Below are 27,676 nucleotides of genomic sequence, written 5' to 3' on the forward strand. Positions count from 1 at the left end.
TGTAAGCCCTAAGAGCGAGGCAAGCTGGGGGAGGGGGGAAGCACAGCTGAAGTAATGTGGAGCGGTACTGTTAGTAGGTGGCGGATGGACTGCTAAGAGCGAGGCACTCGTGCACTCAAATGGCATGAGGAAAAACAAAACAAAGTGGGGCTCTTCTAAACACGGCCTCGGATCTTTTAACCTTTCGCTAAATGGAACAAAATATTTACCCAAGACCACTCCGTGTGCAATTAGCACTGCCGTGCACAACTGAAAGCCTACAAGTAGCACGGGAGTCACGAGAGAGCAACGCGGAATAAGCAAAACGCATGGTGCACCCCCGGGCAAGGCATTACGTCATGATGAGAAATGTTGGTTTATTCTTAATTAATGGACACCAGCCAATGTTGACTGAGACTTTGGCAATTTTTTTGAAAGTAAAACATGAAATAAGCAAGCTCATACTGATCTGGAATCAAATTTGTCCCCTGGAACAGTGTCAAGGGGTCAGACCAGAATGAGACAATACAGGATGACGCGCTTGTCAATTAATAGAAAGCCTGGAGGAAATAGGAGAGGCAGGGGCTGAGAGCTTGGCAATAGAAAAAAAAAATAGCAGCAGCTCGCCAGATCAAGGCTGGCATTGTGCACCAGTGATACAAGTGCCCACGCACCACAACACAATACGTCAATGTTTGGTGGAAAAGCGCGCTTTTATGCTCGAGTTTCTGCCCACTGAACCTCATGATCGGGGAGGATGTTAACACATGGGAGAGTCCATGCTGCAACTGAAATCCAACAAACAGTGCAAGTGTTGTCAATCTACAGCATGCATGTATACAAATACTGCAGCTCAGATCAGGAGCAGCGATTGTTTAACTTTAAATATGTAAGCGTAATCTTTAATTCTACATTTTAATACATGATCTGTAGTGTATGGTGACAATCAGATCACTAGCAAACACAGACATGGCAAAAAAAAAGAAGTCTAGGAGATGCTTGTTGAGTGATTGAAGGAGGAAGTAATCTAGCGGGGATGTGTGGGCCTCAGCTGGACTGATCCCGGCTTAATGAAGTCCCCCAGGGGCGCGCAGACTGGATGGTTTGGCGCTGAAAATGCACGCTGCCAGCCTGGAGAACGAGCCCTCTGACAAATACAAACACCTCTGCGAAACAAAAGTGGCTTCACCCTAATCATAGTTTTTAATGACTTGTAGAAGGAAACCCCCGAGAATTCAAAACCCTCTTGCTTAATTGTCATTGGAATACTTTTAAATACAGTGGAACATCCAAAGCAGAACTCTATTCAACGAAAGTTTTGGGGTAAAAGTCAGAACACAGTCCAAACCATCAGACGCCCACATAAATACACTTATTACACACTGCACTAATTCCAACAATACCTATATCACCCTGCAAATACCTTCCGGTTCTTGATCATCAATGTGTCTGACAGGTGTCATCAAAGGGAAAGTAATTTTACTATTACCGAGGAACCTCGACAAAACGGACTGCAACGTATTCACTCACCTGCCACGTTTGTTGCTAAGGTTGGGTAATTAACTAAAGAACAAGTGACCGATAGCTGATTGTGCCTTAACCCTTTATGAAAACTCTAAATAGGAACGTATGGAAAGTCACAGAGAACTCCCCTCTTATAGGCAGCATTACTATGCACAATGAATGAATGAACGAAGCGGGCAACAGCTCATATACGATTGGAAAATCAGGCGTATTCTCATAATTGAGCAAGGAAATTTTGCCAAATGGGTCAACTTATTAAAAACAGCTCTCGGATAATCCTGTGCAATTATGACTCACACTAGACCATTGCCACAATATAAAACATTAATTTGAAGCCTTTCAATTCAAATTGAGCATTCTTTTTTTGCAAAGACAGCATTTTATAGAGTTCCGGATTCAGCACCCCACAGCTGATGGCGACTCAAATGGACCAAAACCAAAAAAAGTAGTCCGCGACTTCCACTGTGCATTGACCGATGTTCTGCAATGGAAAAGTTGCGGCGCTATATATGGGTTGAGGCTTTGATAATGCTACCACATTATATTTTTACTGAACCACAAAAACATGGTGTGAGTATCAAGGAAGAGGAAATGGGTGAAGATAAGAAGAAAGTGTGAATATTTTGAGAGGCTGTATGCAATGGTCATTCGCTGAATTTGCTGACTGTGCCGGTGTATTTCGGCGACAGGGACTCCCCGTTTTGCTTTCTCACCATAAGTGAATATGAAATTATAAATGCAGTTAAGTATTATTGTAAAACAATACACGCATATACTGCATTGTTATGCCTTAGTTGCAACTGCGTGGGGCCACGGGGCTGTGTCCTGTTCACTTAAAACCCAGAGACTTATTTTTGTTGCATGAAAGTGCATGTGTTTTTCATTGGCTGTTACATCAGCCGCATTGCAAGACTGTACACTGGCCATTCATATTTTGAATGGCGGCAAAATCACTGGATGATGGTGGGCCACTCATTAAAATTAGTGACCAAACTCGCACACTGCTTAAGTCAGTTTGGGCCACGTCATTCTGTGCAGTTACCTTCGACTATTTAAAAACAGTCTGGTGAATGTATTCTCAATGTGTTATTCACATTATTAATATTTTTGTATGCATGCTGAGAAAGAAAATAATGGTGAAAGGACTATTCTAAAGCAGAAACAAATCACGTTGCTTGTGTTATAGCTCTAAAATCTGAATTTAATGTGTGTTAACATTTGGCTACTATGTAAAAACATGGCAAAAAAACCATCACTCTTGCTGAGGCTTTTGTTACCTCGGAGGCAAAGGCATTTCATTTTCTGAAATGTAATTTATGCCAACCATTAATAGCGCAGTGACAAATGAGTGGGGGAGGGATGAGAGCGGCATACATTTTCCAAAGTTCACATGCGTGTTGTCATGTTTTCCACTTTTCCCCCCTCCTCCCTTGAAAGGATAAACCAGGTCAAGGGCTTTCTCCAACATGCCAGTCTTAAAATAGCTCACTCTCACACGCCTCTTCTCCATCAAAGAACGTCGGGATACCGAGCGGAACGGCAACACAGCGAGACCGTTACGATCATGGGAAAGCTGACAGACATCCATGTAGAGTGTGGACTAATCCTGGCTGCCTCGGGCCAGCTACATGCTACATGCTGGGATGTTGAGGCGGAGGCGGAGGTGCCAGAACACATGGGCTGCTCTGGAAGAAATTGTGGCGGAGAAAATTGACAGAAAACATAAAGCACCAGAGATTTGTCCTTAATGGAGACTCGCCGTTTAATCACATCAGAAACCTCTAAAAGGGAATCCCCGATGCTTTTTTTATAGCGTCATCAGTAGAGCACATCAATTCAATCCTGCATGCGTGCTGGCTTCTCCGTGCGAGAAGGCTATTTTTGTTGATGTCACTTTCTATTGTGGGAAGCAAAAGCAAAGCTTGTTATTTAGTTTTAACAAGCGTCGTCAGAAATACACAAGAGCTCGATGAATACTGCACATTGGTTTGCGCGTGGCACATTTAGTCAAGACTGTTGCGGGAATACGTGGAGACGTGAAAAAAAAAAATCACCCCAAAAAAAGCAGCCTTGCTTTTTGAAAGGACCGGCATGTGACTGGGTCAAGTAAAAAGAGGGTGAGGTGAAAGCAGGAAAAATGACAGCGAATGAGCCTTGCGTTTATCAGAAATGTCAAGAAATAAAAATAGGGACAATATTACTGCTGCTAGGTTAGGGTGAGTTGTAAGAAAAGAGTAAGCAAAAGGATATTGCCTGGGACATGAATAATATCTTTCGTTCAATCATTCTATATAAAAGAGAAGTTAATCTGTGGTTTATCACAGACATGAGATACTGCATGCCCCCAATATGAAATATAAAGGTAGTATGGAAGTGATGTCTGGAAAAAAAAATCATTTTCAGGGTGGAAGACTAACAAAAAAAATAGACAGAAGGCCATAAAAACAGCTGGATGTGTACCTTTGATGTACAATGTGAATAAAAATGAGCAATGTTATATGGCTGAAATACTGGACTGCCATATACTGTGTGTACATATTTGATAGATCATGTTTTCAAATCAGGAAATATTACTTCAAAGAGTGGCCTTTGGAAAAACAGACAGAATGAGCCATTTAATCGCTGAAGGCCTTACACAAACTAGACCGCTTGTAGATAAGACATGACATCTGTAAAGCTGCAGATGAAAGAGAAAGAGCTGCTCTATACTTAGTGGCGCATTACCAAGCAAAATGATGATTTCAACACTGAGCTGACAAGAATTAGGGACTGGGGAAAATAAAATAAAACAAAACAAACATCTGATGAGCGCAGATATGAAGAGAATGTGCCTTACTGGACAACCTACAAGTCAATTTTAAGCAGCGAGGCTTTGCATGCCGCATTCTGGGATGCATTAGAGAACGTAAACAGAACAATGTGGATGAAAGATGAACAAGTGTGTGCCAAGAGAGAACAAAGGGTCCAGATTCTGCCTTGATGTTCTTCCTTCTACGCAATGATCATCTGACCAGTTAGTAGAATAAACAGATGGTTCGTAGCGAGACATTTCACTTCAATCGCATTTCATTCCACATTTTGTTGAGACAGAACATCCGGATGCACTTAACTTGGAATCCATTCCAGTCAATTCTCGAAAAAATTGGGACTCCCAAATTTACCAACTCATTATAAAACACAAACTACAGTTCAATATATACTTGAATTGTCAGCTCCATCTCCAGCGAGAGGAGCCACTCCTCTCTCTGGATGTCCTCAAGTGATCAGCCACTTCACTGACACATGAAGAGTGAAAGGCGAACCAGGGAGGCCTATCGAAGAGGGGAGGAGAGAAGCAGTAGCTTTTACCGTAAGCCATGAGTCACCCCAGCCCACAGCACTGGACCTCTGCCACGCTCGCTCTCTCCACCAATCTTTCTTTCCCTTCGGCTTTGTAGTGATGCCAAGCCAGGCCCACCGAGCCGTCCGGCCAACTAGCTAGCTCTGTACAGCCCCCTCCACCGCCAAAAACAGGAAATAGTCGGCAAAGTGTAGGAGGAGGACAAGGAGGAGGGAATCGAAAGATGTGGGATAACCGTCTGATCGCCATGGAGATGGAGCTGCATTCACATCACGCTCTTTAAAGCGCTGAAAGAAAATGCCTGCAGATTCATCGGATATGCAGACACTCCGGAAGGGAAACACACAAACACATACTGTTATGCCAGCTGTGTTTACTCTGCGTTTTCTTCCTCTTGATTCCTTGATTCCCTTTTTCTTTTTTTTTTTTTTTTTTAATTCCCAGCCAGACAGAGTGAAAATAAACAGTTGGACACATAGGTGAGTTTACGCTGTTCTACAGCTACACTCACTGCTCATAGGGCCAACTCATATATTGGAGTTGAACACATTGGAAACTCCAAAGTTGAACACTCCAAAAGTATTCAAATTTGGTATTCAACTCCAGATTTTCTATTACTCTACTATTCCTCAAGACACAGTAGTGAAAAAAAATTACCTCCACTGATGTGCTGTGACGGAAAAGAGGCATAACTAAAGAACCGTGACTGAAACTTAAGACAACAAGTGAAAGTTTGTTTGTCTGCGGCTGCTCAGTAAATATTAATTACCAAACGATTTTGTAATCAATTTTATAGACTTTTATAGATTGTATAGACTTTATACTACTACCCACAGCATTGTCTTTTCTTTAGTTTTTTTTTAAGAATTTGGAAGTCAACCAGCATCACAAAACAGTCTGAGTTCAACTGTAATACTGTAGTAAAACTATGGTATATGCCACTGAATTTATGTACATGTCAGGACATGGGTACATTGCAAATACACTATTTGTAAACAATATTGTACGATGCGATCATCTAGTTTACCGTACAGATTATTAATGCATAATAAATTACACCTTGCATGAAAAACCATATAAACACGCAATGCCACATAAGCGTCTCTACTGACTTGCGGACTGGATCGTTGCAGAGGAATCGGGGTGGCTGACCACTGCAGCTGCAGGCTCAGTGGTGGTAGGATGTCCCGTGGCAATGAGCGTCAGGGTCCCCGGGGGCAGCGGCTGGCCCCTCTTCAGCAGCTGCTTGTGCTCCTGCTGGCGGAAACGCGGGGGCACCTCTCTGGCCGGGTGGCGCTGCTGGAGTGGAGTCTGCGGAGCGGTTTGAGGCTGGCCTCCCCAGGGGGCGCGCTTGCCATTGCCACTGCTTTGGGATACTGGGGGGTTGATGTTGGGGGTGGCAGGGAGGAGAGGAGGGACGGGGTTGAGCTTGGGAGACTCTGGCACTGTGGAGGTAGTAGGGTGGGAGGAGAGAAAAAGCAGAAATGCAAGCTGTAGGCACTGTTGCTGACAATCAATGTCCATCCATCCATCCATCCATCCATCCATCCATCCATCCAACCACTCTAGCGCTTGTTCTCATAGTTGTGGGAGGGATGGAGCCTATTCCAGCTAACTCGCTCAATTTGAGAAGCGGGATACACCCTGCAGTGGTAGTCAAGTGCAGGGCATGTTGATAAACAACCATTCAGATTCATGTTGGGATCACCTGGAGTCTTCCATTAACCGAACGTGCATGTTTTGGGAAACCTGAATGACAAGAAAAAGGAGCACCGGAACCAAGATTGAGGCACACAGGAATAATTAACCCAAGCCCACAACTATACAAGCACCACTGTCAGGCTTACAGCAGCATTTTATAAAAGTCATGGTCACTTTTAACATGTTAACGACGTGCTGTAAAATGACTGGCAATTTCAAACTTGGCTAAATGTGCAGAAAAATCAAGAGTGACCACAGGAGCCAAGAAGCAATTCCTCGAAACACGTCTGCTTTTTGGATAGGCCACAGGAGTGTAATAACAATGTCATAATACTTCTGTCAATCATTCTGATTTGAGGAATCACCTAAACTTAACAACTCACAGAGAACTTCATCAGAGAGCAGAAGTGATGAGGTGGTCCCAAGATTCAGACGATTTCAGAAGTCTAACTAGCTTGAGATAATGAAGCAACAGAGCACGTAAATTATCACACAGTTCTGTAATAACCACAATATGTAACCTAGAGAAGACCTCTTCCCTGGCTGGCTGTTTATGTTTAATTAAAAGGCTACTTCCTGGTTCATGGTAGATGAAAGATCCAACTCTGGACGTGGAAGGCTCCTTTATACGAAAAGTACTGAAATGTTGAAAATATATAATAATATCTTGCAAATATCTCTAAAGAATGTATTTGTCTTGTTTAGTCTGTAAACTCGCTGCATTGTTTCAAAGAAAAAGTGTTTTCTTCTTTATTTGTCCTACTATATTTATAGTTAAACTGTCAAATAGGTTAAATATATAATAAAGATGCTCTTGCATGGCACTGTAAATACAGTAAATATTAAACACTACTGCGAATTTAATGGCCTGTGCTCCTAGGGGCTCCTATCTTATCATCGCAACAACTAAATAGTGACATGTGAAGTACTTCTAAATGTAGGTACAAGGTCAGGAGGTCATCCTCATCTCCCGAGGTCAAACAAGATTATCTTTTCCCGGGTCACATAGCGGCTGCTGGGTCAGATGCATTATGGGCATTGAGCACGGCGGATAATCACCTCCGGGCATATATCATTACATAATATGGAAGCTGGTAAAGTACAATGTAAACAGTAGGTAGTAAACAAGCTTGTAGCTTTCGCATATTGCATGGGAGATGGTTAGATCCAAACTAAGACAACGCGATGCTTTTTTCGTAGTGATGAATAAGAGGAAATTATTAAACACTTTTTGAAATGACTGAAGACGCTGGGACGCTGACATTGACTCAGCCTCCAAGTGTGCGGATTGAAGGGAGCGAATACAAACGCGCACGCACACGCGCACACACACACACACGCACACACACACACACACACACACACACACACACACACACACACACACACGAGGCCAGCCCCAATACACACGAAAACAAAGCGTTATGCAACGCTGAGGCCCGCTTTGAGGGGAGGACAGGATGCCGTCGTGGAGCCTCCAGCCACTCGCTTGTGAATGTAGTCGGACGCGTTTGCTCACATACGCCGTCGAGTCTTGCAAATTTTTCCGGCGCATGCGTATGTCCGTCGTGTCAGTGGGTGCCCCCCAGTGGACTACAACCTGGGAACGATTTCCCTGCAATCTGTCTGCGCAGCGATCAGAGGCAGGCACTACATCAGATGTCATTGCGTTTGCGTCCCATCATCTTTGTGTCTCGTCCCACCTGACCGCCTGCACCCCTCTTATTTATTCGCCGTTTCGATGCTCTCGCCACTGTTGTTGTTGTTGTAGTACTACATAAAGTGAGACACGCCGCTGACTTTAAAGAGGCCATTCCTCGTAAAAGCCGTTTAATAACAGTTACGGAGGAAATTTTTTACACCGTTGGGAGTCTGACGTGTGATGTCGGTTTCTTCTGGAAGCTTTGGGGGAAGGGGAGAGCGGGGCCAGCTGCTCTTTCAGCCAATCGGTGAGGAGAGATAAAACGAGCGAGAGCGAGAGGGCGGGAGCGAGCGAGAAAGAGAAAGCAGATCCAGAGGAATGAAGGGAACGAGGTACAGCAAGCAATGAAGAGAATGGTGTGCGTTCAAGTCTCCACCCCCCTCGTGAGCGCCACTGTGAGCTTCAGTCTCACTGCCGGAAACCAGCTTAGGTCGAAAATCCGCTTACAATTAGAACACTACTTGCCTATAGAACCTACAGAACGCCATGTTGCCGTCGAGTCTCGTAACTAAAGAGCCGAAGGAGCGTGCCAAAGTACTGCACATTTCAACGCAGGTATGACTACAGGAACAAAGTCGATGTGGAATAAAAGCCCCCGGAACGGCCCTTCTGCTTTGTAGAAAGAGAGCGAAACGAGATCAGTCACTTTCTCCCACAGCCTATTTGCAAAACACCGTCCTCAGCTGTGCGGGCGCGCAGAAGAATTCCCGCTTCATCAAAAATGCACATCAAACCGCGGCCTGCAGGCAATGTGTGCCTCACACGGAGAAGGCTACCTCATTTCCCACTTTAAAAAGGGGATCGGAATATTTGTGATGGGAAAGATGATAGCATGCTTGGCTGGGTGTTTAAGAGCTCAAAGTTGAGGGGGTGGTGGGTGGGGGGTTGTTCTGGGGAGAAACACGGCGACCGAGGTGAGTGGAAGAATGGGAAAGGGTTTCAACTGTTTTCAGTGATCTGGGGAGTGGGGGGGGGGGGCGCACAAAAACACGACCTTGATGATAAGACCCATCTGTGTGTTTTAGCAGATGGTGAACACGGTATCGAATCATGACGCGCAGGAGAAGCAACATGACAATAATTAAGTCTTTGTAATATTGAGGCCACTCGGAACTGCTGTTGTGCCGAGTTGCGACTCCTTGCACAACTACTGTAAAAGCTTTCCATTGATTAGCAGCAGTCGCGTTATTTCACAGCCTACGTTGAACTCTCCGTTGTTATACTAAATTTGGATTGGATTGATTACCCGTCCGCCGGCGCGCAGGCTTCCCCCTGACGCTTTACACGCCGCGCACGCTTCCATTCGTCAACGTGCGAAGCCTTGCTATCGAGGGGAGCGTGCGCGCACACTTAAACGCGCCAAACTTTGGTCGGCGAGTGATTAGGAGCTTTCCAAAGCTGAGCCTTTAATCTGCAAAGTGAAGGCCTGAAGAACATTTTGTTGATATCGCTTTATATTAAAGGGGTCTGGCAAGTAGGTTCAACCGGAGTTCAGTGGCAAAATGGGGTTAATGTTACACCTTCGATGTTGCGCTTGCTTGTACAGACTGTCGAACATTAAAATGATCTGCCAAAAATGCAATGGAAATGAATTGGGTTGCCTTTTAGGACTTTGCTGGTTACGCTTTTACCGTTGCGCATTTGAATTTTAAAACAGCACACCTGTAGGGGGAAGGCCACGGCTATAAAAAAAAAAGTTAAAACAAAATAAATGCCCTGGAAAAGTGAAACGGAACAGACTAAAAATTCAGTCCATATCGAAGTGTGATTAAACGATCAAAATGTCTGGGGTGGAGCGGCGCTTTCCACCCCTGGGCTTCAAAATGAGAGCAGCGCATCTCACGAGAGACAATTACGATGCTTAATTAGAAATGAATGAATATTACGATGTAGTTAAGAGGGAAGAGTGCAAGATGTTTCACACAGACAAAAAACGTATTTATAAAGAACATACAGTCTGGCAGCACATTGAACGTAACATAAAAGCTCCACTGTCATGAAATGCATGATTTTTAGTATGTTATTAATGAAAAAACAGCAGCCGGTATGAACCCAGCCATTTTTTTCCCCACCACAAAACGTGATTTTTACGTATATGGCTTTTTGTAACTCCCGCCATAAAAATTCTCTCAAGGGATTTGTTTTCGGCAAGAAGCAGGAAGTGACGTTGGAGGCAGTAGCGCGCTCAAGCGGTTTCGTCTGTTTATACTAGTTTTACGTCCGGGAAGGTAGCTCGTTGTTCCTTCGTGTTAGCCAAAATGCCGGCTCGCTGTATTGCTGGATATTGCTCAAACACTCAGGAGGATGGATTAGCTCTTCATACTTTTCCAAGAGACCCAGTTCGTTGTGAAAAATGGATTGCACAGGTGCAAAGGACAAGAGCTTCGTGGGTTCCAAATGACAGGTAGGTGTGTATACAGCTACTAAAAAAAAAATAATAGTTGTGGGGGGCGTAATCCATAAATCAGGGGTGCTAAATGTGTCGATGTGCGCATCGGAAGGCCGCTGAAGGACGGCCTCCGCAAGCCTTGTGGATTGCCACCGGCCTTGTCGGCCGGGGTGGCTTGTCACGGTGCCGGGCTACGGTGGCACATCTCTGCCGCGGAAGTGGATCAGAGGGGTAGGCGGTTTGGCCGTGGCGTCGTCGTCGCTCGCGGGCGGCGTTGTTTTTCTCAACGCTGTGCGGAGGTGGTTTGGCCGTGATCCGCATATCATCTAAATATGCCTCAAAACAATAGGGTAATATTGCCCCCGTCACTTCACTCGGTTGTGAGATGTTCTCTTCTTCGAAAAGAGCTTCCGTGTCAGAAGGGGCGTGTTCGTCTCCCATATTAGGGCCCAGAGCATGTTTTCAATGGCAAATGTTCGGGGTGACGTCACGGGCAGGAGATGCAGCCAATATGGCGACCACTTGGATGTCGTCGAATGACACTTGCGCAATTTTGCGCATGGATGACGCGCTCTCCGCTCGTATTTATTTTTTCGTATAGACATGGACGTGAACAATATTATATGGATTTTTCATTACAATATTATCTATTTTAGAATGTTTATAGGGATGACACTTGGGCTTTAAATATAACATTACAGTGACTGCAAATACTAAGTTCCAACCGACCACAATGCAATAGTATCACGACTAAACGATCTAGAATAGGAAGTGCAATATCATCCTTTAATTCAGAATAAATAAATGAATCACGAAAATGAAAGTGGATTTAGATTACAGTAATTTGAAACAGGGACGATGACATGTTACGTTAAAGAGGTGATGACGACGACAACAAGGAAGCCCCCTCCGATCACGCGGCAATTTACGACTCAACAGCACAAAGCACTGCGTGTAATTAAGCCAATTTTGAACGGAAAATTAATTTGCTCCAAAATTACCGCCGCGACACAACTTTGTAATAACATCATCGTTTATTGCACTATAAAAGCGCGCTGTGACGTGGATGCACTTCACACAGCGCCTCGGATGAAAATGGTTGCGGGAATGGAGAAACAATGACTCACTGACCCCGCACGCTTATTGGCGGCAGACGGCCTCGTCTTTCCTGCGGCTTGATGATGATTACGGTCATCTCTTCAGCGCCGACGGCCCTTTAATCCTTTGGAGTTGAGGGGTGGTCAGTACAACGCGATACAGGAACGTGCTTGCTCACTGGCGGTCTGAGCCGACCTGTCTAGCAACAGCTGTTCTACATTTTTTTTTTTTTTCACAGGCAAAATTTTTACTGCATACTTGGATGAAGGCAGTGGCTGATACACAGCTGAGTTTTTGTGCCTGAAAAATCTTTTGAATACGCAGTATCTCAAAGTGGATTTAAATATATGAACCACTGAAAAAGGATAAAAGAAACGCACATGTCCAGTTCCAGAAATGTAGACGAGCCACACAGGATTGATGCACAAGTGCCACGTAGCGTCAGCATTCCAAGGAAGCGTCAACGAGATGTTAAATATAAACAGAGTGAAGAATTGCAGATCTTGGAGAAATCCCAATGAAGCTCAGCGTGGGTTAAAAACTACAGGGCTCGTCAGTCTATAGTTTTAAGCAACCAAATTTCGGGTAAATGAGCGTGATGCTAATATTTATGTTGTAGCTAATACGCTCGTCAACTCGAGATAGCGTTTCCACAAAGTCCTTGAGGCAAAGCTATCATAAGATCGCGATAAAACTATTTGTGTGACCGCTAGCGGTGTTAGCCTGTCAAATGGGGACAAGCAGACTGAGTGGGTGCCACATTGGGCCCCCACAGCCGCCCCGGCAAACAGGAAACCAGTGTGTTCTCCGTCTGTTTCTTTTCCTCTTGTGTGCTCTTTTTTTTTTTGCTCCCTCCGTATTCAAACAGAGGCATAGTTTTTTTGCCAGCGCCTTCCACTTTACTGCACAACTGTAACCACAACAATTCATTCCATCCTGCTCCCTATAGCTAAGCTCCTTTTTCCCCTCAGCTCCTCAGAGCTGCTCGGTCCCAGGGTGGGCCTCATTGGCTGAACCAGGCCCCGGTGGGTGTTCCATTGCTATGGCGCTCAGGGTATTCCTGGAGATCTCAGGCGTATGAAGAGCTGTTTATTCAGACTCCACAACACCCTTCTTCTCCTAATTAGCTCCCCGTATTGACGAACACCGGCATCATAGACGAGCAGCCTATTTAGGTCACAAATGGATTTTTTTTTTGTTGTCCTTAGATTATTACTTCCCTTGCTTTGAAATAACCACATCACATCAATAAACGGGTGCACGATATTGATTTCAGCACCAATTCTCAAAACTCAACGGATCTGCAGCGAAACCCACAAACGGCTTCTCGATCACGACTCCTCCTCACTCGTCTGCAGGTTTGTCACTTATTTCAAGTTTTCGCTTTAATAGTGTGAGGCGCACGAGCTGCTGTTGACACCCACAGACTGACATTTCGTTCTACACTGAGGAAATGGCGCAAAGGACAAAAGAAAGCAAACCCTGAGCGCAAAAGTCACATGACAGATTCAATTCCCATGAGAGAATGCTATTAACTAGGGGAAGGAATATAGGTCAATTTGCAAATGAAACAGAAAAAGCTGATAATGATACTAATAAACCCACTCCAGATCGTACCATCGCGGAGCCATATTGGTTCTGCTTGCTACAGAATTGTCAATTTTCCACTTACAAAAACAGTCCTGCATTGAAGGCATCAATCACGACTAACAACCAACAATGCCAAAGAACAAGCCTCGCTTATTTCCTTCTCCGCACATCGCTGTTGGTTAAAGTAAGGACAAATTTTATTCAAGCGGTTTAGGGCGCACAAAATTGAAATGCAGCAGCAAAGTAGCAATGCATGGGTTGAACCAATTAAATTGAGGCGTCGGCTTTATTACCCCGCATTGACGTTTAAACCTTGAAGTCGACTAATCGTTAATCGTGTTTGCGGCATCTTTGCTTCCAATTTGCCAATTTGAAGAGGACTTTCAACTCGCCTGTCCACTGCTGTCATGTCCGTGAGCGTCCAAAAGTAAAGGGGGGGGGGGGAGAGACTGGTGAGGGATGAGAAATGCAGGTACTCTTGCTAGCTTTGGCTATTAAGATTGCCGCCAATCTTAAAAGATTAATATCAGCGGGGCAAAAGGAGTGGTAACAAGGAACAAGGGCAAAGGTACAAAGTGAAATTTTCAATTTAAATTTCCGGCCTATAAAGGTGCGAGTTTTTCACACGCTTTCAACCCTGCGGTTTATGCGGTAATGCGGCTAATTTGTGCATTTTTTTCCTAATCGCCGCAAGTGGACACTCGAGCGGAAAAGGTAAAAGTCAGACAGCTGGAATATATGTGCCGAGTGACTATTACCCGTCTGGTGTGATGGTCTGAGGGCTGCCAGTGCTGAAAAGTCTCCTTGTGATTAATGCGCAGGCGCGTATATTTTATAAACTTGTAGCCAGTCTGAAACATCCGCATCCATATTTCAACATGTGCCATTCGACAACTTGTCGCCGAGCGTTCATATTCGGTATGTACGTCTCAGAAAGACGAACACATATGTGTATATCTTTTTATCAACTTTTGCTTTAAGGTTAGGTCAGGGCTAGGTTATAACATATGTTAGCTCCATCAATGTAGAGGAAGGGGAACTGTGAGACCGGGTGACTTCCCAGTAAGCGTCTGCTACCTACCCAGAGTTCCCCTGATAGTAACGCATGCACATTCATCACAAGGAGACTTTTCAGCACGGGGGAGTGCTCATACCGTCACACATACACACATACACACATTGCTCGGCTAATGAACTTCGACTCAACTTTCATCACATTATAGTTGACCGCATAAAAATCTCAAGACGTGCAACCTCAACTGAAGGGTTCACAGGTAAGTGAAACCAACAAGTGAACCAATCGTTTACCTCAGCATCATTCACTTTTGTTGAGTGCATTTTGTTTTCATTTTCACTCTGGTGGCTTTGTTTACCCTCAACATTGGCACATCTGTGGAATCCACCAGGTTTATGAGAAGCGCCTCAACTGCTAATACAAGTCTGCTTAAATGTATCTGGACTGTTAAAAAAAAACAAACAAAAAAAACACCTCACCTTTGGTTATCTGTTCTGTATCCTGAAAAGCAAAGAAAAACATATCAGAAAACCAGCAGCATATGAGCACCTTCAAATGGTACAGAATGTGCTAACAATGACAATAATTACGGGTTCATATTGTTAACCTAATAGTATAATTGTATAAGTAATATTTTTAAATATTTTTTAGCAAACAAAGGGAGTGTGGGGGATAGGATGAAAATAAAAAGAATTAACAGACGAGGGTTCTGTTGCATTGATTAGCACTGCAGATTAGCATGAGCTAAATGACTCTGGGTCCACAGACATCAAAACAAATCAATAAATAAAAAAATAGTACACATATTGGCATATTTTACCGATATTGTGCCCAGTTAAAAATGACAATTATGCTTTCAGGCCAACCAACCATATATGACCCTTTCGTAGAATGGGATGATAATTGTAGCTGGTGTGATGCATAGTCAGAATAACAAAAATATGTAAAATGTACTTTTTTTCATTATTAAAAACAACAAACGGGTCACCTGGGAAATTTCCCAGTGCGTGAAAAACATCTGCTGACTGACAGCTGTGTGCTCACCTTCTTCGGAGCGGCTTCTCTCTTTTTCTTCTCTTCTTGCCTTTTCTTTTTCTTATCTTCCATCAAACAGTTCTCAACTTGTATTTGTTGCTTCTTCTCTCAGCTGGGGGGAAAAAAAAAAGATGTTGTCTTCATCTGAATGTGACCACAATATCCTTTGCACCCATTAAATGAAAAAAGATTAAGATCATAACTGACACAGTCGAAGCTTAAAAGTCAAATGTCTCTTAAGGTGTCAATTGCTGGTCAATTTGAAATCTGGCCAAAATTGTTGGTAGGTCAAAGCATAATCATGCATGACATCACATGAGATATTAGCATACCTTGTGAGAGCTTCTTTTTCATGCTACTACAGAATAATATCAGCGATGGCAAAGACAAAAAGTCAACAATAACCATTCAGCTATTAATGGAAATTTCCACTTCAGATGTAAGTACCCAATTTGGATTTTTTTTAAATGTACTTTCAAAGTGACATATTTTAGAGATTGTTACTGTATAAGTACATTGAAAGTAATAACAAAACACAGAAATCCAAACAGCACATAAACTCACGAACTCCCCCTGCTTCAACATAGAAGTAAACAAAAATAAATAATACAAATAAGAGCCAATTAAATATTTAATATGATTATCAAATATTTAGTAAGTCTGGGTTTACTCTTCGGCTCCATTGATTTAAATCGGCTATTGTGTTTGGATGATGCCAACCTCACATTGATGGTAACATCCCATCAGTCCTTTTATAGTGTAGAAGAGAAAAAAAGATTGTACTCCATTTAGCAGGCTCATATAATAATTCAAATAAGTATTTGAACACCCAAGAAAACCAATATTAATATTTGGTACAGCAGCCTTTGTTTGGAACTACAGAGATCAAACGTATCCTGTAGTTGTTCACCAGGTTTGCACACACTGCAGGAGGGATTTTGGCCCACTCCTCCACACAGAGCTTTTCTAGATCAGACAGATTTCTGGGCTGTTGCTGAGAAACACGGAGTTTCAGTTCCCTCCAAAGATTTTCTATTGGGTTTAGGTCTGGAGACAGGCTAGGCCATGCCAGAACCTTGATATGCTTCTTACGGAGCCACTCCTTGGTTTTCTTGGCTGTGTGCTTCGGGTCATTGTCATGTTGAAAGACCCAGCCACGACCATTCTTCAATGCTTTGACTGAGGAAAAGAGGTTGTACCCCAAAATCTCACAGAACACCCCCAAAGCATGATGCTACCACCCCTATGGTCCACAGCAGGGATGGCCTTCTTGGGATGGATCATTCGTCTTCCTCCAAACACGATTAGTGGAATTATGACCAAAAGGTTCCATTTTGGTCTCATCTGACCACAAAACTTTCTCCCATGACTCCTCTGTATCATCCAAATGGTCATTGGCAAACTTAAGACGGGCCTTGACATGTGCTGGTTTAAGCAGGGGAATCGGAAGCATGCCACGCATGATTTCAAACCATGACGTCTTAGTGTATTACCAACAGTCAGCTTGGAAACGGTGGTCTCATCCCTGTTTTCAGGTCATTGACCAAGTCCTGTCGTGTAGTCCTGGGCTGATTCCTCACCTTTCTAAGGTTCATTGAGAGCCCACGAGGTGATATCTTGCATGGGGTTCCACTCCGATTGTGATTGACCGTCATGTTTTGCTTCTTCCATTTTCTAATGATTGTACCAACAGTGGACCTTTTTTCACCAAGCTGCTTGGCAATTTCTCCGTAGCCCTTTCCAGCCGTGTGGAGTTGTACAATTTTGTCTCTGGTGTCTTTGAACAGTTCTTTGTTCTTGGCCACGTTACAAGTTTGAGTCTTACTCATTGTATGGGGTGGACAGGTATCTTTATGCAGCTAACAACCTCACACAGGTGCATCTGATTCAGGATAATACATGGAGTGGAGGTGGACTTACAGGTCTTTGGGGGTCAGAATTCTAAGCGATAGACAGGTGTTCAAATACTTATTTGCAGCTGTGTCACACAAATTAATTATTAAAAAAAATCATACATTGTGATTTCTGGATTTTTCTTTTTAGATGATCTCTCTCGGTGGAGATGCACCTACGATGAAAATTTCAGACCCCTCCATGAATTCTAAGTGGGCGAACTTGCAATGTAGCAGAGTGTTCAAATACATATTTTCTTCACTGTATAATGTGTCTTTTTTTATTGAGACAAAACAAGGTCTATTCTTGCAGAGGACAACCCGATAATAGAATTTGCTCTGCGATGTGTGCGTGAGCAACCATCAGTAGAGGGGAGGCATGGTTACAAAGAACTCAGCGTTGTAGTGGAATTACACCCTCCCGTCGGTACAACAGGATTACAGCCGGGCCTCCCTCTTAAAACCAGACACTCGCTGTGCTGCTAAAAGGCAGGCAAAATGAAAACAGAAAGATGCGGCGGGCCGCGCGCACGCTCGGGGTGGCCCCATGACAGCAGGCGGACGGTCGGCAGGAAACGGGGAGGCGAGGGAGAGGGCGAGCGGGAGGGAGGGTCGACGTGCACAAGGTGAAACCCGCGTCTGTTGACAGGTTTCATTCCTGGGAAGACGGGAGGGGTTCTGTCTTCCCCGCGTCTGATGGGGTCGCTTCCCTTACGCGTGTGAAGGGGCCGGCGGGGGAGGGGCGCGAGACGGCAGGCGCTGGGCACGGCGCCAGGAATGCCAACGTCGCAGACCAAACAAGAGCGTGGCAAACCTCTGGGAAAATGTTCACAAGAGACCGCATGCGGCAGCTGCAAAAGCAACAGCGCAATTCTGCCCAACACAGAAATGCATATCGAAACCAAGCAGTCTGGAACCAAATACTTTTTTTGGGGGGGTGGGGACGTTTATATGTATTATTGCTAAGCTGTTTATGTGGGTATCTGAAGGCACCGCAAAAGACATGGAAACACCGGCTACAGAGAAGCCTTGCTGCTCGCGGAGGACTCCCAAGGTGGCGCCGTGCAACCCACTGAATCCTGGCTGACTGCGGGGTACAATACTGGGATATGATTTAGATATATATAAAAAAAGAGGGCATAATTCATTCACTACGTTAATATATCAATTCATAGCCCTACGATCTAACGGCATCGATCTGTCCTCAGCAAGACGGCCTGCCGCACGACATAAATAGAGGCAATCAATATCGTCCTTGACTCAAACCGGTAACACAAATGGTTAAAAATAATCGTTACGCTCCTATTAGTACAGTTCAATGATGACTTTCTTCTTCTACTCTTTTTATCCTAATGCACCTCCATGCGTGCATCACACTGCCTCTAAAAGCACGCAGCGGGTGTTTATTTTGATTATTTTATCTTGTGAGCAATTTCCTGGGTGTTCTTTTTCGCTATATTTACAAATGAGTTTGGTAGTTGAATAAAAAGCTAAGTTTCGAAACAGATTGTGTTTATGTTATCGTGAAAAATATAATGATTTTTTTTCCCCTCTGTATCCTATCTTGGGGTCACAGTACCCGGTTTAAACTTCACAGATGCAACATATTGAATGCAACATGACGCAGAATGGGGGGAGGGGGGGGGGGGGTAACTATGGCCACTAAAACCAAACCGCTAGGCAAGCAGGCCATGCGCTCCCTGCAAAGCGGATTGGGCTAAAGGACTTGAAGCTATTCTCAGGACGGACCACGTTAATGCTTTGTGACACCGAGAAAAAGGAGAAAGCAATGCTGTGCGCCACACTGAAGGCTCAAGAGTAACTTGGATAGAGCCCTGTATGAGCACCCTCATTGTACCATATTTGCTATCGATATATATTTTTATGTACAGAATGAAACATTGTGTTTAATTCATTGTGCGGCTTGTTCTAGTGCAGTAATGTTAGCCATTTTTGCAGAGGATAACTATATAGCTGTGAGTATTATACTCTTTGTCTAATTGCACTGCTGCACCATATGTGTTCAAATACCCGTTAGTGGGAGTCTGTTGTTAGTTAGAAGTGATCGGCATATCATCTAAATATGCCTCAAAACAATAGGGTAATATTGCCCCCGTCACTTCACTCGGTTGTGAGATGTTCTCTTCTTCGAAAAAAGCTTCCGTGTCTGAAGGAGCGTGTACATCTCGGGGCCACATCGTGTTTTCAATGGCGAAAGTCCAGGTTGACGTCACAGACAGTAGATGCAGCCAATATGGCGACCACTTGGATGGCGAATGACACTTCCGCAACTTTGCGCATGGATGCCACGGCCTTTGCTCATATTTAGTTTTTCGTATGGACATTGAAGTGAATAATGTTACATGTATTTTTCATTTCAATATCTATTATAGAATGTTTATAGGGATGACACTTGACTTTTAAGCTCACAAGGGTCGCGGGAGTCCTGGAGACAACCAAGCTACCATTGGGCAGGAGGCGCCGACGGCATCCTGAACTGGTTGCCAGCCAATCGCAGGGCACATGGAAACAGACAAGAGTCACACTCATAATCAGACCTTGGGGCAATTTAGAATCTCCAATTAGTGCATGTTTTTGGGACGTGTGAGGAAACTGGAGTGACCGGAGAAAACCCACGCAGGCACAGGGAGAAACATGCAAACTCCAAACAGGCGAGGCCGGGATTCGAACCGCGGTGCTCAGAATTGTGAGGCCAACACTAACCAGTTGCACCACCATTCCACCCCCAAAATATGAATAATCACATTTCAAAAATTGGTCAGGTGACATCTTATACCTCAAGAAACTTGTAAATCCAGCCACCACTACATAACAAATATTAGACAATGATTACTTGTAACACGACTGAACAACTAAAAAGAATATGGAGCAAAACATACCATAAAAAGAAATGTACTCTGTCAGTCAATAAAGATTTATTCAGTCAGCGTTAACACTATGATATTTAGTGCACAACTTCCTTGTATTTTTATTCCCACCACAACCAAACCGCACCAGAGTTGGATTAACTGACCAAAGTAAAACATTTGTGTGTATGTGTGTGTGAAGCCAATTTTTTGTCCAGCTCATTTCGTATGGGTCTATTAAAATAATACGACCGAAAGGAAAAGCCGTTTGGATTTTTACGTTTCGACTCATCACGTCAGGTCATCCTGACCACTGAGGACTCAATGACCCATTTGACCGCTGACACCAAAACCGAGGAAGACTGGCAGCGTGCCCCTTAGCCCTGTGCTCCAGGCCTGACCCGAGCTCCACAGTAATCAGAGTATTTAGAGGTCTGTTTTTGCTATCGAGCCCCCCTTCCCCCGGTGCCTTTCTGTGAACGCACACTACCTCTTTCACAGGCTTGGAGTGGGGGGGGACTGACCGGGGCCCCGTGTCCAGGCCTCCCCGGGCAGAGTTGCGCTAAACTCTACCTTCCCCTTTTCCTGCCACCTCATCTTCTGCAAATTAGCAAGGCAGAGGGTGGGGGGGGGGGTTTGTTTCGTTCTGGCCTCTCCGAGCATCCATCCGGGGGCTGCTGCGAGAAGCGAGTTGTGGGCGGACACCGCTGTCAGGAGTGACACTGATTGCCACGGTGAGGGTCCCCTCACAAAAAAAAAATAAAAAAGCTCGATTAACTATCCTACAGTTTAGGTATAAAAAGTCGCGATCAGATGATTGATCAGTTTTACACTTAATTAAAATTTTTAATTTAGCTGCCCAGGTTTTTTCTTGGCAATATCACTCAAAAACATTCCCAAATGTCATGGAGTTGCCAATACACTTTACAAACATTTGATTAGCCTGATCAGATCGACCGATAATTGGCATTTTTTTGGGTGATCGGCTGATGGATTTGATCAGTGACGTCATTGATCAGCTCAGCGAAAGACATTTACTCCATGCCACAGTATATCTGAATACAAAAGATCATTTATTTTTATTCCGTAGTATACATTTATATAGTTTTTTTCCCAGTCTTTTGAGATTGAACTGGAAAGACTGTATTTTCCACACCATAAGGTGCACCGCATTATAAGGCGCACCTCCAATGAATGGGATATCCCAAAACTTTTTTTCCATATATAAGGCACACCGGATTATAAGGCGCACCTCCAATGAATGACATATTTTAAAACTTTTTTCCATATATAAGGCGCATAGAATAGACGCTACAGTAGAGGCTGTGGTTACGTTATGCATCCAATAGATGGAACTGCACTAAAGGCTCAATATTGATCCATATATAAGGTGCACCGGATTATAAGGCACACCCTCGGGTTTTGAGAAAATTAAAGGCTTTTAGGTGCGCCTCATGGTGCGGAAAATATGGTACCTGACGACCAATATTATTATTAAAAAAAACATGTATGTGAGCAGTGGGGAAAAAAGAAGGCAGCTGAGACGACAGGTAATGCGCAGACGAGAGTACAATAGATTTGCTCTTTCACGATTGCACTATGTCAGACTACTGCAATAAAATCTTGCATTCCGATACCACCGCATCCCGTCTTTTACGGTCAGCGGGATTTCATCTGGTCAACTCAAATGCAACCGGATACACGAGTTACGCGGGGACGGCATCACGAGTGGATTGCGCCGACTTGTATTATAAGAAGACAAAATGAGGGTGAGGGGACGGTGGTCACCGGTGCTCAGGACAGGAGGAGAAGTTCCTGCAAGGATTGTTTGAGGTATGTTCAAGTACCTTTAATACGCTCGCAAGCCATCAACGGAATGTTACGCAGCCTAGCAAGGTAGTGCTAGCGCTCGTGGCTGTTGGAAAACATGCTGCTGTTGTTTTGAACGCAAGCTTTTTGGAGCCAAGGAACATACCAGTACTTAGCAATTGAAAAGTATTACACCACACCAAAAAACAAAAATGGCCGAAAAAGTAGATGCATTAATGTACACTACATTAATTAATTAATATGTACTTACTGCCATCTCATAAAAGGACCATTAATTTGTTCTCTCACTATGCCTCAATTGCTTAAATAGATGAACATGGATAACATGTAAATATACTTTTGGAACAATTATGTACGTACAGTAAATTAAAAAAAAGGTCATTCAAATGGAAATTTTATTCTATTCATGTGAAGCCTAGTGGCCACTCTAACCAAACTTTTGGAAAACAATGGCACATTTGAACTGTACTCTGAGACAATAAGTGGGGGAAAACAAACTACAAGGACCCAGCACTGAGTGTTAATTGGTCAATGTGCCTTTCCAGTAACTAGGGGAACAAAGGTTCAAATCCCAGCAGTCCCTCCTTTAGTTCTAAGTCTTAATAAAGTTCTTAAAGTACAGCAGTAGCTAATTGGAGTGATTGATTTTAGTATTTTAGTCATGTAAGAAGTACTTAACTACGGAAGCGTATTACTGCCACACCAAAAAAAAAAAGGTCGCGTTTCACATTATAATGCGAATTGTTTCACGTTATAACGGAGATTCAGTTCACATAATAACGTAGAAAATAATAAATAAATTTCACCCCTCTTTAACCCACCCACCAGAAGACAATTACTTTCGGTTCGGGTGGGCGACAGCAATACGCTTCCATAAGACATCATTTAGTCTTGCCGAAATATCCATCCTGCAGAAACACCGTTTCGAAGCAATAACTTCCGGTTCAGGTCTCGGGCAGAGACAATTTGGCGAAGCCCGGTGAACGTGCACCATCTTTTTCAATCATAAATCATTTTTTAGTGAAGATGAAGGAGTGTTATTGAAGATCTGGGTAGAAATAAGGAATGTATATGTTTGATATATAACTCTAAAAGGTCTCCACCAACCCGAACAGTCTTTTGGGGGGCGGGGTAAAGAGGGGTGAAATTTATATATTTATTATTTTTCTATGTTATTATGTGAAACGAATCTACGTTATAACGTGAAATGATTCACGTTATAATCTGAAACGTGACTTTTTTTTTTGGTGTGGCAATAATATGCTTCCGTAGCTAACGACTACAGCAGTGCAATAATGTGTTATCATAGTATAGTTCATTTTATACCCTCATAGTGTTATATAGCCTAACCAAAAAAAAAATAAAAAAAAAATCCTAAAAATTACATAAGATGAATGGCAATTCTTGTCATTTTTTTCTTCATGTTTTTATAAAACATTTCATCTCGACTGTGTGATTAAATCAATAAAACTCACAGCTCACTTTCAAGGAATGCAAAGATGAAGATACACCACAATGCTTCAATTAATAGTCAAATATGGAGGAAAAGAAATTACAGCATATACGTTACCTACGCAGTGGCAAAGGTAAATCTAAAGGGTAGAGGATTATATCGCATGATTTGTATCCAATCCAAATTCTATCACACAGCGTTACATGCAAACCTCTATACATAGGAAGGCCTGGGATTCAAACCCAGAGCTTCTTGAATGCGAGGTCAACCACTAGTCCCCCTGCAAGCAATGTTCCAAAAATTACAATTTACGGAGCGTCAAACTGTTGGAAAGCACGACGGGAACCTTGCAAACTTCGGTCGTTAGAAACGGGAATTGAACCAGCAACCTCAGAAATGACCTGCAAACTACTAGCACACCGCGCCCCAGGCAAATTTCAATCCATGTTTATTATAATGCACATCTTACAATACCAATAAATGCATGTAAACGCAAAGCGTCCTTGTATCGTAGGTGGCGCATAGCTTAGTCCTGGTTAGCTAACAACAACAATGTCGTCCGTCCGAGGAGCTCCCACGGCGACGAGCACCTCCGAATAATCCCCAGTGTGCTCCTTAAATGGGGGGGCCCACTCGGACCCCACGTCAAAAGTGGGCGAGCGCTCCAAACATTCTTCCATCAATTCGCCCGAGGAAAAGTCCGCATTTCGGACGGGCGAAAAAGCGCCGCGCCGAGGGAGGCGGCCCCCGACTCCACTCGGACGGGAGGGGGTGGGGGACAGAAACGGGTCCTACCGTCGAAGCTCTCAGTCGTCCTTTCTCGTTCTTGGCGTCGTCGACGTCGGCGGCAGCGGTGGCGGCGGCGGCGGCGGCGGTGGTGGCGGTGGAGCCCGTGCAGCCATTTTGTAGTAAGTGACCGACGCGAGCAGTTCCACACTTGAAACTGAGGGGGGCGGGGCCTCGTCTCGCACGTGACCTTCAATAACAAAACAAACCCTCTTGCGCCCGCCCGCCCGCCCCCACCATCAGGCGTTGCCATGACAACTGCAACCCCTTCATCGCTCTCCTTTTTCCGTGTTTTTTAACCACCACGGCGAGAGTGAGTGCGCATGCGCGTGAGATGCTTGCAAGTGAAATTTAATCAGTCGCGCGTGTCACGGGACCTGCAACGGCGGCTTTAACCAATAGAGGACGCTATTTCTATGGATTTTTTTTTGGGAGGGGGTAACGTGAGGAACAAGTACAACACACTATTGTGGTGCTCATTAGGCAGTGAGGAACAATTGCATTTGTATTTTGATAAACACGCACGGATAATGTACAATATGCTACATTTCAAGCAGTCCACAAAGACACAACAAACTCATCTCGATGGCAGTCATTTCCACTTGTAACGACCCTTAAAGGGGAAAGCCACTGGTTTTTGCATTAACAATGTATCCAATAGGCCATGTAATATGTACTCTATTTTGATAATGTGATGTTAAATCCTCTCTCATTTAATAGTGTTTTATGAAGATTTTTAGCGATAATTACGAATTGTCGGGGCTCTGCCATTTTTGCGAGTCACATGACCTACATGCGCATATGTGATGTGTTACGTGCTGCAACGAAGGCTCAATTACATGGGACACCATTTATGCCCAGGGCTGATTTCTCTGATTTATCCTTATCTGATGAAGAAATAGCAGTATCGGTTGATCGGGAAGACGGAGGAATACTTGCATAAAGATTTGGACCTGTGGCTGTAAATGTTGAATATTCGGATGGTTCTTCGGGCGGAGTCTGACCACTTGGAGGCCTACGCGCGGGACATAAGTGCATAAACAAAGGCCCCCGGGAGCTCCGGGCCGGCAGCCGCGGATGGTTCTTCGGACCGGAATGACGCGGCTTCTGACGGGCGAACTCCGGCGATGGGCCTTTGGCCGAGCTTCCAGGCGGCGGAGGCCGTTAGCCCTGGACGGCGAAGCTCGGGTAAAGGCCTCCCCGGACGTCGAATCTAGGCTCGCTCATCAGACTGCGTCATTCCTGTCCGAAGAACCATCCGCGGCTGCCGGCCCGGAGCTCCTGGAAGCCTTTGTTTACGCACTTAAGTTGTGTGTAGGCCTCCAAGTAGTCAGACTCCGCATCATTCCGCCTAAAGAACCATCCGAATATTCAACATTAATTACAGCCACAGGTTCAAATCTGCAAGAAAATATTCCTGCGTCTTCCCGATCAACCGATACTGCTTTTTCTTCATCAGATGAGGATAAATCCGAGACATCAGCACTGGGCATAAATGGTGTCCCATGTAATTGAGTCTTTGTTGCGGCATGGTACACATCACATCCGCGCACGTAGGTCATGTGACTCGCGAAAATGGCAGCACCCCTGAAAATTCGCAATTGTCGATAAAAATCTTCTTAAAACAATATTAAATGAGAGAGGATTAAACATCACATAGTCAAAATAGAGTACATAATACATGACCTATTGGATACATTGTTAATGCAAACTAGTGGATTTCCCCTTTAAACCAAGCAGAAACGTATTTGGATGTTGCCGCTGCTTAAAAAGCATGATATATGATAAATATTATTCCACAGATTAGATGACTCGCAAGCCTCTTAAAAATTAGACTGGTGGCCCCCATTAGGGGGTATCTAGTAGAACATCAAGTGGTGAGAATCCCCACAAAAAAAAAGAGGGAATGTGATTAAAAAGCGGGACGATCCTTGGCATCTTCCGGCAATGATCGGGCCATCTGCACACGCGTGATCTTCCTCAGCCCATACGGAAGATGGTGTCGTCGACATCTGGATTATCACTGAGATCTCGGGATGGCGGTTAAACACAATTATTCTGCCTACAAGATGATAAAGCGCGAGCGTAGGCGGGAGACGAGAGGAGGGGAGACACTAATCGGGCGCCGAGGCCGTGCATCTCCTACGAGGCCGTTACTAATAACCCGCTCGCTGAAACTTCGCCGTATTACGCCGACTCTCTATTGGTCAGTGTCTTCTCCAGCTGGCGACAAGTTATTACAGTTTAATTACAAAACATAAATGTGACCCCGAACGGGCCGTGCTGACCTCGCCATCTCCAGCGCGGGCGACGTTGATCGGCCGGCGCGATCAATGTTTGGCCGAGACATTCAATTAAGGGCCCGTCGAGTTGGCCCGTCTGTCGGAGGGTGAAGTTCAAAGGTCGATCAGCCTTTCAAGGGTGTGAAAATGGGGGGAGGGGAGGTTATTTACATAGTAACCGCCGCTATGCTGAATCCCTCCGCTGATCATGACACGATCTGTTCGTCTGGGCACAAATCCTGAGCCATTTTCAAGCATCACACAAGAAGAGTTCTGTTCGGGAACGTGAAACACGTTTCACGAGTTCAAATTGTCGAACCCTGCCTGTTACGACCCTAAAATCGTGACGAATCTGCTTTTAGCGCACACCAGACCTACGGACAATTTTATAGGACGACTCTCGCGATCGATGTGCTCGGTAGGCAAAAAAAAAAAAACAAAAAAAAAACAGGCCTGTCGTCTTTGCGTGCGTCCAAAGGGAATTTCGGCTAATAGTTATGATAATGCCATGAATTAGCAGTCCAAATGAATAACAACAACATCTTCAAAAAGCACAACAAATAATTGCCATTCGGTTAATGATTGCAGGCTAAGCGAAAGCGCGATAAGTGACGGCGCTTTGCGGTTAATCAGATGTAAGAAGCGCGCTGATTGCCTGAGCACCACTCGGCGCTAATCAGATTTATAGCACGGATAAACGTAATTGTTTGCCTTTATGGATTCAGACGACGCGAATGAAAACAATAAGGATGGGCTTAACGCACCTCCTCGGACGTTTTCGTTTGGACAAAACGCTGGCCATTTTATTACAGACACCGGCAGCGGTCAACTCGAATGAAATCCGGTTCCTCCCCCGGAGCAAAAAAAAAAAAAAAAAAGGTGTATACATTCCTAAACATCAGCATTAAAGCGAGTGCATTAATCCTACATGGAACACAAACACGCTTGGCGGATTAACACCATAATGACGTTGTTATTCTACCACCCCCCGACCGTGCGGCGTGTACTGTACGTGTCAGAGTGATGAATACCTCCTTTCTGCCAGTGACCTCCAAAGTGGAGAACGCCGCCTCGACGGCTCATTTGTGCTACGGCGAGGAACGTGCTCGGCCAGAACCGGCCTCCGCGGCGCTAATCACGAAATGTAATCGCTCTGGCCGGGCCAATGTGGAAGATTACTCTCTTGGGAAGAA

At 44.4% G+C, this 27,676-nt stretch overlaps 1 protein-coding gene across 2 annotated transcripts in view; it reads right to left on the reverse strand.

The window, feature by feature from the left end:
- tnrc6c1 (trinucleotide repeat containing adaptor 6C1) overlaps positions 1–24,341 on the reverse strand; it is a 43,206-nt gene extending 18,865 nt beyond the window's left edge. For both annotated transcript variants that reach the window (XR_009798878.1, XM_061846951.1), the window contains exons 1-4: positions 24,211–24,341; positions 15,383–15,485; positions 14,818–14,839; positions 5,956–6,288 (exon numbers count right to left, since the gene is read on the reverse strand). Coding sequence is in view for 1 of the 2 variants with exons in the window: in XM_061846951.1 (XP_061702935.1) it covers positions 5,956–6,288; positions 14,818–14,839; positions 15,383–15,445 (418 nt within the window). In the remaining variant the exon portion in view is untranslated. The remainder of the gene's footprint in view (positions 1–5,955; positions 6,289–14,817; positions 14,840–15,382; positions 15,486–24,210) is intronic.
- Positions 24,342–27,676: the final 3,335 nt, after the last annotated feature.

This window comes from Syngnathoides biaculeatus, chromosome 16, assembly GCF_019802595.1.
Source record: "Syngnathoides biaculeatus isolate LvHL_M chromosome 16, ASM1980259v1, whole genome shotgun sequence".
In the NCBI taxonomy this organism is placed as follows: Eukaryota; Metazoa; Chordata; class Actinopteri; order Syngnathiformes; family Syngnathidae; genus Syngnathoides; species Syngnathoides biaculeatus.